The 14233-nt window shown below is 47.7% G+C and overlaps 1 protein-coding gene across 1 annotated transcript in view; it reads right to left on the bottom strand.

The window, feature by feature from the left end:
- Positions 1–565: 565 nt before the first annotated feature.
- PARVA (parvin alpha) overlaps positions 566–14233 on the bottom strand; it is a 155038-nt gene continuing 141370 nt past the window's right edge. The window contains exons 11-13 of the mRNA XM_002755060.7: positions 13685–13786; positions 12889–12961; positions 566–2785 (exon numbers count right to left, since the gene is read on the bottom strand). Of these exons, the coding sequence (XP_002755106.4) occupies positions 2709–2785; positions 12889–12961; positions 13685–13786 (252 nt within the window). The 3' untranslated portion in view covers positions 566–2708. The remainder of the gene's footprint in view (positions 2786–12888; positions 12962–13684; positions 13787–14233) is intronic.

Raw genomic sequence — 14233 nt, 5'->3', positions numbered from 1 at the left:
GCAACGTAATATCCAAGATATAACATTAAGTGATAAAAACAACATATATGACAGTGTGTATAACATAACATCCTGCTTATATTTCTAAAAGCCCACAGACTTTATACATATATTTGTGCTTTACATGCCTAGAGTATCTCTGGCAATATGTGTAAGAAATGGATCAAAAGAGTTGCCTCCAGGAAGAGGTAATGGCTGCTGGAGGAGAGAGGGGAGGCTTAGGTTTTCCACTAGATACCTATTTGTACTTTTATAATTTTGCACCATTAATGTATTAACCATTAAAAATAACAATTTAAATTTGAAGAAAAAACAAAACCCAGTGACCCTATAAAGTGGTGATTCTCATCTCGCTTTCTTTTTTCGTTTAAAGATGAAGGTTAAGTTTGTTTTATTTATTGTTGATTCCTCTTCCGCCTTTCAAAGTCATGGTCATATATTAAATAGGAGATTCCGGAATCTAAAGTAAAATATCAAAATGAGATGACAGTGTTAGAAAACCAGGCCCAGGACCTGGGATTCTGGGTCCTGGGCCTGAGGCAAAGAACTCAATCCCCAAACACAATTTCCTGATAAATTAGACCTGTTATTTAAAAACTTTCCTAGTGTTCCAATGTATTCTCACAAGGTGTACATGTAAAATACAAAAGAAGCACTCTTAGTAACGATACTTGTACATTTGTAACTTGAATGTAAGAAAAAAAGACCAGAAAAAGAGACAAAATTCATAAAGCAAAGCATGTTTAAATGAATGCATTTCTCTTATTTCATCCTGCTTCGGTATTACTCAAGAAAATGAAGCAATTATTCATCTTGTTTTGGGGAATTCTTAAAAAAGCAACAGAAATATTACATTATTTAGTGTTTCCTAATAAAAAATAAAATTTCACTAATTGTGTAAAAAAGAATTAGATTCTTTTACATAGATCAACACCAAACAGTACATTGCCTATATATGTTAAATGCTCATTATGCTGAGTGACAATTCTAAGAGTAAAGACATGTAGTATATCTGAATTTTATGGGTCCTGACTTACTGCAGATAGACAGTTTAGTAAGAAATGGTAAGAAGGCCGAAAGGAATGTTTTAGATACTATAGGAGGCCTAACTTTGGGTGGTGTAGATACAGATCAAGAAGAATTTCTCAAACCGGAGATCGGCTTTGTGGAATGGACCTAAAGTAATGACAAGGCAGTCACAGACTTCTAGAGGAGGCTAACTGGGCTGGTATCTGTCTGGCATATTTATGAACATTCCATAATGAGATGTAACACAACTGATTATTTAGCCCAAGGCCTTGGTCAATTGACAGCTAGCTACAAGTGTTAAGTACCACAAGCCCCACCTCTGTATGTTTAGAGTGCAAATATTTTCCCCAGGCTTCTTGTCCCCTAGTCACTGCCCACCCCCCTCTGCCCCTTCCCTATTCTTACAGGACCTAGCAGACTGGCACACTGGAGCTCTGTATTTCAAAGGCAAGTTCACAGGGAGGAGATACAAATTACCACAAGCCCTGGAGTAACACATGCAAAGAAAATGCTTGGCTTGGTCTAAATGACTTAAATTTTTCCTCGCCTGGAATTAGCTGGTAATTGCATGTGGGCAGACTTAGCCAGAACAGTCCAAATGATCAATTAGAAGGCAAAAATTAGTTCCTTTCTTTAAAGTTCAAGGGTCCCTGTTGAAGAGCCCTACTTCCAAAGCGATGCTCACATGGGCCCGTGCCCAGCTCTCTGCAGTGCCTGAGCATATTGTACATTTGCTTAACGATAATGAATTTAGTACTTATTTTGCTGGAAAATATAGGGCATTTCCATTACATGCAGTCAAGCAAAAAGGCTGCAAAATGTGCCACTCCATTAATTCTAAGCAGAATCCTTCTCAAATATCACCCTGAAACTAGAGTACAGAGTTATTATAAATCTGAAGGAATTAAGAGTAATTTTCATTTGTACAAAGGATTTGAGGGACATGACTCCTGCCACACATACACTATTAATTGGGTTAAATCCAATTTGCCAATTTCAGTGTGAATCACTAAGCTCTGACCTAGCTTCCCCAGTGGTGAGATCGGTAGGTTCTCATCTCTTTTGGCTCAGGTGTACACATGCACATGCTCTTATGTGCACACATATGCACAACTTTAGAACATGCAAAGAACATGATGTAATTGGCTCATTGTAAACATGTTGTCCAAAGAGGAAAAAAATGCCAACTTCTGGCAAGTCACTTAACCTCCAAGCCTTAGTATCTTTAGCTATAAAAGGGGACTGTAACTCCTACTTCAGTGGGAGTCCTGAAGATTAATGGCCTTGAATCTATCAAAACAGAGCACTTAGTGTGGTGCCTGACACATAGCTAGCACCCTTTGAATGGTAACTAGGAGCTTTATTTTCATCTTGTGGGGACTCTCTTGCCTAAGCTAGTTCCCACATCACGAGGGAAATCTGGACATGGCACCAGGATGGGACAACCTTCCCAATCTTCATTGCTAGGTTGGTCCCCAGGGCCTGGGAGGGACGGGTCAGCCCACTGAGTTATTGATCATTTCCTTCCTAATTTCAATTTCCACCATCTCTGGGCTGCAGCTGGACTGGTGGGATAGCACAGTGCAAGAGACAGGAATAAGCAGGTTAAGGCAGTTCAGAGGAGGGTCCAGTCTGCCAACAGCAAGAATGCCTGGGCAGTGGGAGCCCAGGGCAGCTCCTCACTCCACGTTCCGGTACTTGGTGAAGAGGTTGTACAACACTCGTAGTGTGGATTTCAGGTCACAGTTGACAATGTCTGTGTAGAAAACAAAAAACACCAGTTGCTTCCATGGGGCCACGTGTTCCAAAGCTGGCATACACTGTCCCTCCCTTCCAACCTCCACCCGTCTCTGTGCATCCAGCATGTTCAGGGGTGGATGGGCAGAGTGGGCAGCGAGAATTCAGAGCAGGGGGCAGTGAGGGTAGAGGTGCTGAGGCATGGCGTCTCCTGATAAGGCCTGACTCTCTCTGTAATCCCCACCTGTCCCAGGAGCTCTTTGCTACTGCCTCCAGCCTCCAGCCTCCATCATAGCACCAACTATGTGTGGTGGAAAGGAGGGGAAGGCTGGGGATACAGTGGGGTACAAGGGAGTGACTCAAGTTGCCTCACAGGATCGTGCCTAGCAGAGAAGGGGGACTTGCAAGGAGTACTCAGGAAGTAGGTGTCATGGGGGACAGACAGCTCAGACTAAGAACAGAGCAAGGTAGAAGGGTTTGAGGCACAAAAACTTCAGCTGGCAGTTCCTCAGCTTCTATGCCACCATTCCCTCTCTCACTCCCTCCCTTTCTCACTCCTTCCCTCCCTCCCTCCCTCCTTCTGATACTCCCATCCTCCCTCCCTCCCTCCTTCTGATCCTCCCATCCTCCCTGTGATCCTGCCATCCTCCCTCCCTCCCTCCTTCTGATCCTCCCATCTTCTCTCCCTCCCTCCTTCTGATCCTCTCATCCTCTTTCCCTCCCTCCTGATCATCCCATCTTCCCTCCCTCCCTCCTTCTGATCCTCCCATCTTCCCTCTCCCTCCTTCTGATCCTCCCATCCTCCCTCCTTCTGATCCTCCCATCTTCCCTCCCTCCCTCCTTCTGATCCTCCCTTCCTCCTTCCTTCTGATCCTCCCATCTTCCCTCCCTCCCTCCTTCTGATCCTCCCAGCTTCCCTTCCTCCCTCCTTCTGATCCTCCCATCTTCCTTCCCTCCCTCCCTCTGATCCTCCCTCTTTCCCTCTGATCTTCCCATCCTTGCTTTTGCCATCCTTCCTTTACAATAGGAGCTTTCTAGGTAAAGAAGTGGGCAAAGAATTCCAAGTGGAGAGTTTAGCGTATCTTACTAAACCCAGCTATGCTGGAGAATTCCCAATAGTCTAGGATGGCTAGAGAGGCTGGGGTGTGTGCAGCTAGATCCCGGAAGGCCTTGAATTCCAAATTATGGAGCTTGCATGGTTTCGTAGGCTAGAGGCTAGAGGCTGGAAACTGGCAGCTGGCAGGCTAGCTGGGACTCACTAACACATTTTGCTTAGCCGTTCCTCCCTCCATCTATTTACTCGTCACCACTTTCTCTGGCTGTTCCTCTAACCTTGGCCTGGCTCCTCTACCTTCCTCCCTCCCCCAACAAGACCCCCTCTCAACCTTTGAAGAACAGGAGAAGAGAAAACAAAAATATGGAACTCTGTCTACTATTGAGGAATGCATGCTTAATAAAATTATAAAGAAAGCAAAGACAAAAAAAGCAAAACCTTGAGGATTGGACTCAGAATAGTGGTCACCTTTAGTGAGAAGGGAGAGGTTATGTTCAAAAAGGATGCAGGGCAAGTTGGAGGGAGCTCTTGGGAGCTGGCATGACTCTTTCCTCTGACCTGGGTGGTGGCTGTGTGGTGGCTCTCTTGGTAAAAGTTCACTAACCTGGACGTTTATGTTTCATGTACCTTACTCTCTGTGTGATAATTCTCACAATAAAAATGATTTGAAAAGCAATTGTATGGGAGGTCAAATGAAGAGGTGGTTAAGAGAAGGTAATAAATGCTCTGGGATTCAAAGGTGGGAGAGATGACACCAAGCCACTGGGAAAGAAGGGGTGAGGGAAGGTGTCAGGATTCTAGCAATGCTCTGCTCAGTTCAACAGGGATCCTTCAAGAGTAGGCGGAGTGGGGAGCCAGGGGGTCTCAGCCTTGGGGCTTAAAAAAAAAATTCATTTTATTTTTTATTTCAGTAGCTTCTGGGGTACAAGTAGTTTTCTGTTACATGAATGAATTACACAGCAGTGAATTCTGAGATGTCAGTGCACCATCACCCAAGTACTGCACATTGCACCTAACATGTATTGGTTTTTTTACCCTATCCCTGCTCCTGCCTGGACTATTCTGTCTCTAAAGTCCATTTTATCACTCTGTATTTAGCCTTGGGATTCTTGTAACTGGGACTGCCACAGCCTGGCATGCTCAGGCCCCAGGCTCTAGGCCTAAGGCCCTGGGCTGGGGAACCTCCTTAAGTTCCCCCACCTCAGGGCCCCTCCTGCCCGGTCCCTCCCAGGGCTTATCCCGGTTATAGACCAACTCTGCTCCACCCTGGCTGGGCCCAAGGTCTCCTACTGATAGACCAGAGGCTTCCAGAGATCCCTGGAAAGGCCTCAAGTGGCCTGGAGCGCAGAGCTTCTGTTTCTGCTCCCATGGTGGCTCATCACAGATCTGAGCCTCTAGCTGGGGCCCTGGCCTGAGGCTGAGCCCTGCTACCTTGCCTTGCTCCTGCTAAGCCAGGAGTCCCACCCTGAATCATCTTCTGCCAGGTAGAATCCCGTGCCCTCTGGGCTGATTCCTGTCTTCCCCTGACTGCTTGTATTGAGAGTTTCTTAAATTCCACTCAAGTCAAATATTAGGAAGTTACTCCAGGGAGGAACTGCTAGGAAGGCAGAGAGTGGCAAAGGTGAGATCGTCAAGGGAGTGGGTATAAAGGGGAAGGTAAAGTGGCCCTGGAGCCACTGCAGCAGGCTCCTAATGAGCTCCTCCTGCCCTCTCCGATCCATTCTACCTATTGGAGCCAGACTATTATAGGCCTCCAGGTAGGGTTGTGCAGGATGTGCACTGCATAACTCCAAGGCACGTCATTCACACTCCCAGAGCACCACTGTCATAGACTGCAAGGTAAACAGAGCCCTTTTGAGCCATGTAGCTCACAGCTTGTATAGCCATACAACTATCCAAAATCCTAAATCACGGCTTCGTAAGGTGTAACCTGACCGACCTGCCCACCTTTCCAGTCTTACTTGGTACCACACTGCCTCGCTTACTATGTATCCCAGTCACTGTGGCTTCCTTTCACTGCCCTCCCCATGGGCCATGCTTGGCCTCTGCCTATACTTTATAATACAATGTCTAGATCACTCTTCCCAAAGAGCTGGCTCTGGGTCCTCCTGCAGACCTCAGCTCAAAGCACAGGCTCCTGGAGGAGGCCCTCCTGACCTTGGCCTGGGCGCAGGGGGCCTGTTTTACGTTCTCAAGCTCCCACATGCTTCCTTCATAGCACTTACTCCAGGTGTAAATCAGTGACTTGTATGCTTATTGATTGACATCTGCCTCTGCCCTGGACTCTGTGTTCCTTGAACACACAGCATGGGCCCTCCCAGGATATTAACAGATCCATGAATGAATGGTAATGTCTTGGAAGCCAAGGAAAGAAGTTCCAGAGAGGATGGACAACAGGGCCACATGTTCCCAAGAGGGTGAGGAGATTAAGGACTGAAAAGAGTTTCCAGGGGACACAGGCCCAGCAGGTGACTTGGAATAGAGCAAGGCAAGAGAAGGTAGAGGTAAAGTGTTTACAACAGCACACGCGGATAAGAGATGGAGTCAGTGAGCACGGGTCACAGAGGAGGAACTTGGGGGCCTGATGAAGGACAGATACTGATGGAGGCAGGGGGATTTGTTTTCCCTTTTGAAAGATGGGCGAGTTCTGAGGCAGCTAGAGAAAGAAAATATCCAATATGGGAGAATGTTTTAAACTGGCCATTTAGGGGTTACTAAGTGATATATGTATTTTTTTTTAATGGAGATGGAGTTTCCGCTCTTGTTACCCAGGCTGGAGTGCAATGGTGCGATCTCGGCTCACCGCAACCTCCGCCTCCTGGGTTCAGGCAATTCTCCTGCCTCAGCCTCCTGAGTAGCTGGGATTACAGGCACGTGCCACCATGCCCAGCGAATTTTTTGTATTTTTAGTAGAGACGGGGTTTCACCATGTTGACCAGGATGGTCTTGAACTCTTGACCTCGTGATCCACCTGCCTCGGCCTCCCAAAGTGCTGGGATTACAGGCGTGAGCCACTGCGCCCGTCTACTAAGTGACATTTTTACGTTCACAAATGTATGAAGCCCATCTCTGCTACAGCTGTGTGACCCTGGCAGTCACTCAGTTTTCTCACTGGTAAAATTGGGCAATATCTTTAGGAAAAACACCCAGAATATATGAAAGGCACTCCAAATGGTAGTTTTCTTTCCGTTTTCCCATCTTTACCCATTCGCAGAGCTGCTACGTACAGCCGTGCAGTCTGTGCACTGCCCAACTCCTGCACCATTCACATGGACTAACAACAGTCAGAGACATTGCTTATCACCTTTTTTACCAAGAAAGCCAAGGGCTGGGCCCCCAGGTAGTCCCAGGCAGACTAACAGGCCAGCAGGAGACTGGATTATCTCAGCCAGGAGTGGGGCTGTGGATTCCTGGGAACTCCATGCTGTAGAAACAAAGCCTCTTCAAGGCCCTGACCTTATAAACGGTGTGATTAGCAGCTCAGTTCAGTTCTGATAGCCTCTGTGTGCTGGCCCAGAGCCCCTCTCGGGAGCAGACAGCCAGGACTACAGGGCTCCTGGTTAGATACACCAGAACAGAGGCTGTCTGGCAGCCTGGGGCCAAGGAAGAGGCGGCTTTGGAGATAAAACAACTTCTGGCCAAGGGGAAAGAGCTCATGGTGGGCTCCTCCCATCCACTGGCATTAGAGGACCATCCAAAATGAGTTCATGATTATCTAAATGATGCAGAGGTCAAAGGAAGGAGAGGAACTCTCTTCCCAGCAGAGACTGTCTTTGCACAAAGGGACAAGGCCCTGTGGCCATTTGTGACACCGCAGTTTCCTTCATCCCAAGGCACTCTGAGGGCCCTTCTCTGAAGCTTTCCCCTGGGGTCTCTGAACCTCTTGACCAAGGTGGGAGGCCCCTGCTGGCTCAGGGCTGGCAGCTGGTGAGGCTGGAATCGGTTGGGTGGCGGCTAGGCGGTTACTTATGCTCCAGCCCCCAGCCCACCTCCCGGCGCCTCTATCTCATCCTACCCCTGCTTTGCACCTCTGCCTGTTCTCTATTCCCCACTGGGGCAGGATCCATGCTGTACAGATGCTTTTTTTAGTGGTAACCCACTGCCCTATTTGGTGGTGAGTTTGCTATCTGCTTCAGTTATTTAAAAAACTTTTAAGTCACTAAAAAAATTTTTAAATATGACAACCAGAAAAAAAACATGCAACATATATGTACTGCTTTAAATATTTGAAAATGAACTGCTCATGTCAAAAATAAAACATTGTTAGTAGCCTAGAAGCATCCCTCTCCTTCTACATTCCCTCTCTCATTCCCCAGAGATAACCACTGTGCTGACGCTTATGATTACTTTCTTGCTTATTTTTTCTTTTTTTTGAGACAGTTTTGCTCTTGTTGCCCAGGCAGAAATACAATACCGTGATCTCACCTGACCACAACCTCCACCTCCTGGGTTCAAGCAATTCTCCAGCCTCAGCCTCCCGAGTAGCTGGGATTACAGGCATGTGCCACCACGCCTGGCTAATTTTTTGTATTTGTAGTAGAGACAGGGTTTCTCCATGTTTGTCAGGCTGGTGTTGAACTCTCGACCTCAGGTGATCTGCCTGCCTTGGTCTCCCAAAGTGCTGGGATTGCAGATGTGAGCCACTGTGCCCAGCCCTATACCTCCTTGCTTTTCTTACCAGTCCTACCATCAACCCGTGCCCCTGAACAGTAGATTCTCTTGTTGCCTCTTTGCATATTTCACAGGATTCCTCTATGTTGTTGCATATACTGCCTGTTTTTTTTAGCAGTTTTATTGAAGCATAGTTATGATTATCCAACTATAATTCTATAATTGTTCAAGAATAAAGCTTCTTGGCCAGGCGCGGTGGCTCACGTCTGTAATCTCAGCATTTTGTGATGCCGAGGTGGGCGGATCACATGAGGTCAGGAGTTCAACATGTAGAAACCCCATCTCTACTAAAAATACAGAACTTAGCTGGGCGTGGTGGTAGCAGCCTGTCATCTCAGCTACTTGGAAGGCTGAGGCAGGAGAATCGCTTGAACCTGGGAGGGGAAGGTTGCAGTGAGCCAAGATGGTGCCATTGTACTCCAGCCTGAGTGACAAGAGCAAAACTCAGTCTCAAGAAAAAAAAAAAAAATACTAATAAGTTTCTTGATTTATTGTCTACCTTTGGTAGTTTTTCAATGCTTCAAAATCATTGTTCTCGATCATTTTGTCCAGTTTTACACTTGCTTTTCTGCAGAGAACAGTTACTGAGCTCTTCATGCTGTAGTAACTAGAAGTTCCTTCCCTGACTTCTCGGTTCAGTCTTTTTTATTGTCATGGTTGTATTATAGTCCATGATATGAATATGCTCCAGTTTACACAGGCGGTCTGCTGGGGATGTTCGCTCCAGCCTATGCTGTCAGGGGTATTCTTGGGCTTGTCTCCTGGTGTATGGATATGCATACATATGGGTGGAATTGCTAGGTCAAGGAGTGTGCTAACTTGCTATTACTGCTGCAGTATATTCGCATGCATTCTGTGGCCTAAAAACAACACGCATTTATTATCTCTGAATTCTGGAAATCAAAAGCCTCAGTCTCACTGAGATAAAATCCAGATGTCAGCACAGCTGCATTTTTTTCTGGAGGCTCTAATGAAGATCCTTACACTTGCTCTTTCCAGGTGAGGGACGGAATGTTAGGTGGCCATAAGGCAGTTACTCATGTTCTAGCTCCTTCCTCATGTTCTAACCCTCTGGGGTGGCCTGCACTCTCTGGCTCATAGCCCTCTTCCGTCCCCAGAGTCAGCATGGTCAGGTGAGCCTTCCTATGCTACATCACCCTGTCACTCCTGACTCCCTCTTCCGCTTATAATAAGGACCTCTGTAATGACATTGGGACCACCTAGATAGTGTCATCATCTCCAGACCCTAAATTTGATCACATCTGCAAAGCCCCTTTTGCCATGTAAGATACACATGAAAAGGTTGTGAGGGTTAGGACCTAGACATTTTTGGCGGGAGGTGGAGAGAGTGTCTACCACGTTATTTTATAGCGTATTACAACTATGTCTACCACATTATTTGATAGCATATTCAACTACATTAGATGAGAATGAACTGTTTTCTACTTTCAGCCAAATAAGGACTGAATAAAAATAAAATGGTTCTATCAATTTAGAACACCAGCAGTTTCTGTGGCTCCACATCCTTGCTAACACTTGGTATGATTAGAGTTTTAAATGTTTGTCACTGTTGGCTTCTGCACACTATTTCCTAGGGGAGTGGGGAAGGGGAGGTGAACATTTTCCATATTACCAGCCACTGACCAAGTCTTCCCCAAATGAAGTAATCAGCTGGAACTAAGCTGCCATCACCTGCCTGGTTTTTCAGCACTGCTTGCCATCTAGTCCCAGGTATGAGACTCCTTAAATTTTAGACATTTAGTCCTACAGACTTCAATCCTGCCTGGTACTAGATGTCTCCTGAGTTCCTGCCTGCCTGTTATTCTGGGCTCTTAACTATATTTGATGATGAGTCTACTTGAAGGGTGATAACAGGCTGACATATGCATTTGAAGACATGTGGTGCAAAGCCCTAAATAAAAAGCCGCTAGCTTCATGACAATATTTGTTTTTCTTTTCTATTTTTTTTTTTGAGATGGGGTCTCACTTTGTTGTCCAGGCTAGAGTGCAGTGGTCCAATCTTGGCTCACTGCAACTTCCGCCTCACAGGCTCAAGTGATCCCTTCCCCGTGGCCTCCCAAGAGCTGGGACTACAGGCATGCACCACCACACCTGACTAACTATTTTGTACAGATGGGGTCTCACTATGTTGCCCAGGCTGGTCTCAAACTCCTCAGCTCAAGCCATCTGCCCGCCTTGGCCTTCCAAAGTGTTGGGATTACAGGTGTGAGCTTTCATGCTTGGCTATTATTTCAACTGCTCCACTGGTTATGAACTTGATGCTAACCCTTGGCTTACACTCACTGAGGTACTAAAAGGTCATGGAGCTTGGCCGGCAAGTCATCTCAGCTAGAAATCCAGTTTCTGGGGGATTTCATGGCACAACAGAGCTTTGAGTGTTAAACAGCATGACAGAGAATGCATTTTCCTGACCTTAAAAATATTTCATCATGAAAAATGCCTCCACCACAACCAGTTTGATTCTGAAACATCCGTAAAGAGTTCCCCACATTGGCAGCCTTTGAAATGTCTGCATCATTTTCTTCCGATTCTCACTTTCCAGGTAGAAGCATAAAAACCAGGGGGAATACTGGGATATACGTCTCACAAAGTCCAATTTCAGAAAATGCCATTTCCATTCCCCTTTACGTACTGGAAATTTGCAGCATGGGCATAATGCCCTGTGTCATAACAAATAAAACACGTGTTTTTCCATTCGCATCTGTCAGTTTCATATTCAGCTTAATAACTGCATAAAAATATCACCTATATTCCAAAATATTCCTATAGATTGATTTACATTGGAAAACTTATCTGTCCCAAGGGAAAGAAATATCCCAATTCTAAAAAATCAGCAGTACTTACAATCTGTAACCAGGAAGTTTCATATTAAGCAGTTTAAGAACATGGAAGCAAAATGGTGGTCAGAACTTTCCCACTGTGCCTGTCCTTCCAGAAGCAGGGTGCTCATCATCTGCCCACAGAACACGAAGAGTCCGTCATTTTCAACGGCATTGGGAAGGCTGGAGTGGCCTTGCCAAAGAGAGAGCCCCAGAGGGACACCAGCCTTGCCAGAGGTCCTCTGCCAGTTCTCAGTTGACCAGGGGCTTAGGACAAGGTGGTAATAAATGAGAACAGGGGTTGATGTTGGCTAGAGTCAATAGATGCTGAATCTGGAAGAAGTCATGAGACAGTGTCCCCATTCTTCCCCAGGGGGAACTTTTGCTCATGCTGTCATTCTCTCTGGGATGCGTGTACCTCTCTCCCAGTCTCCAGACACCAAAGCTCTACCTGGTCCTTATGGTTTAGCCCCAGTGTCACCATCTCCAGCAAACTCTTCCTCCCCCAAGACAGAAGTGGTATCACCTCCTCAGTTCTTACAGCCTCTTCCTTGTACCTCTTTTACAGCAGTTCCCATAACTGTCATTTCATTTTGCTAACTGGCTGCAACTTTTCTCTCCTTGGTTGGCCGCAAGTGCTTTGAGGTTCGGGATGGTCCTACCCCTCTTGGTATATCATGACGTCCAGAGTCTCAGGCCCACTAGACCAGGGCACGGCCCCCACTAGGTGGGGGTTTGGATAGAGGAGCTCAGAGCAGAGGCAGCAAGGGGGCATGAAAGCCCACCATCCTTACTCATCCACTTGCCTGTAAACTACCAGGAAAGTGTAAGCAAAAGGGCCACAAATGGCATTCTCAATGTTCTCATGGGACATATGCAGAAGATTATCGGCAAAACAGTGGTGACTCACCAGCTCTGGTGACATGGAATACTTCAGTCAGTAAGGAGCAGAAAGCAAACACCTGTACCAAGGACACTGCTAGGAGAAGCATGCCCCCTGTGCTCCCAAATGCACGCGCACACTCCTAGCATGACTGCAAGGGCTGCAGGAGCACTTGTTCCTTCTGCATTTCCCCAGTCTTCCATTTACAACCCAAACCCCACATAGCAAGCCCTATCCTCAGGCAGCATCTGAGCAGGCGGAGCTCCACTCCTGTCAGGATAGTAGAAGCAGTTTTGCTCAGCACAGAACTGTCTGCGCTGCACCTTCACCTTGACTGGCAGGGACACAGCTCTTTGGCAGGTCAGCACCCTGTACAGGGACAGAAAAACCTGGAAATCGGGCACAGGACAGATCCTGCAGCAGCACTTCTGCTCGCGCCCTGATCCCCGCAATCCCATATGCACGGCATGTGTGGGATTTGATTCTTTTCTTCCCCTGGCTGTGCAGTTGGCATCTCACAAAGGGTCTCCCAAGACCGAGCAGCTGCACCAAGCCCCACCTTCCCCAGCAGTGGAGGCTTCAGAAAATGCTTCCCTCTGCTACAAAATCTGAGTACTTGCATGCAGGGAGAGGGTCTCATTCTGTTGTCACAAACTCAGGAAAGAGCAAAGTACCTTCTGGCCGTGGTTTTGGCTTTTCCAACCCTCCGTCTTGCATGAGCTCAAAGGCAAAGGAGACATTCAAGACCTGGCAAGAGAAATGCCGAAAGTATGCGCCATTGCACACCCAGGAGCCCTGGGACCTGACCTCGGGAAGTGAAGGAGCCTAGCACTGTAGCTAGAGGGGCAGTGGCAGAACTAATTTCAAGGAAAAATATGGCTACCTAAATGGGCAGGCCACAAGGAAAGTGAGCTAGCTTATCCTAGCTTACTATTGGAGAAGCTCAAAACCCTCTTCATATCCTACTGTGTTCCTGTGTAAACTGCCAGGACTTCAAACTGGGGGTGTCAGCGCACACGTTGGGAAGAATCAGATGGCAGGACACGTTCAACAGGCAGAGCAGGCTTTCTGCTGTGGACCAAATGCCTGTGTGTAGTGAGGAGGATGTGGCAGCCTAGGAGAGGCCATCAGAACCAGGCTAAGTGTGAGCCTCAGGTATGACCAGCTTCATAGCCACTTTCCTTGTCATCTCTGCGGAGAGATGAGTCAGGGCTGGGGCACTTGACAGGAACACAGGGCAGGGGACCAGGGCCAGGCTTCAAGGGAAGGGAGAGGCAGTCAGGGATGCCCAGTGGTCTGCAGGTAGCTCCTTCCCAGCTCAGCTCTTATCATAATGGGCCCCACCTCCAGGCACTGAAGACCTTGGACAGAGGGGAAGCTCTGCCTTTTTCTGGATAGCCTCAGTGTGGGTGTGGGCAGATGAGCTGGGGATGTGGGCTAGAGGGCCTCCCTTGATGTCCTTCTACTTACCTTCTGTTCGAAGCTGTCCGGGGTCAGGAAGAAGCTGTGCAGGGGCACAAAGTAGCCCTCCAGGAGCCCCATAAGCAGCACCAGGTATACCCCATCTGCAAACTGGAGGGAGAGCCAGCTGATGGCACTGGCCCCTCAGCCTCCCAGCCAATCCCCATCCAGGGGGCCCATCAGCTTCCGTGCTATGCCACCTGAAGCCTACCACCCTAGGCAGGCTGCTAGCTGGGGGATAGGGGAGGTGGCCTGAGACAAGGAGGTCCGCTCTGCCCCATGTCTGGCTGGCCCAGCACAGGAGCCACAAACCCATGGCTCTGATTTTAGCTGACCCAGCATTTACTGAGCAGAGGCTGTGTACCAACTCCCTGTCTAGGCATGGGGACCAGAGTGTGGGGGGTCAGAGTGGCTCCTGCCCTGGAGGAGTGGACAGTCTAATCGGGAAACGTGTGGGGGCAATGCACAGCTGCTCCGATGGAAGGAAGCACGGTGGCTTGAGTGGGGTTAAGAAAAGTCACCCATAAGCACCGAAGGCATCAGAGGAGTCTTCCGGAG

This window comes from Callithrix jacchus, chromosome 10 (genome assembly GCF_049354715.1).
Source record: "Callithrix jacchus isolate 240 chromosome 10, calJac240_pri, whole genome shotgun sequence".
Taxonomy (NCBI): domain Eukaryota; kingdom Metazoa; phylum Chordata; class Mammalia; order Primates; family Cebidae; genus Callithrix; species Callithrix jacchus.
The sequence above is the reverse complement of the archived record's forward strand: the minus strand, read 5'-3'. Positions and strand labels throughout refer to the sequence as shown.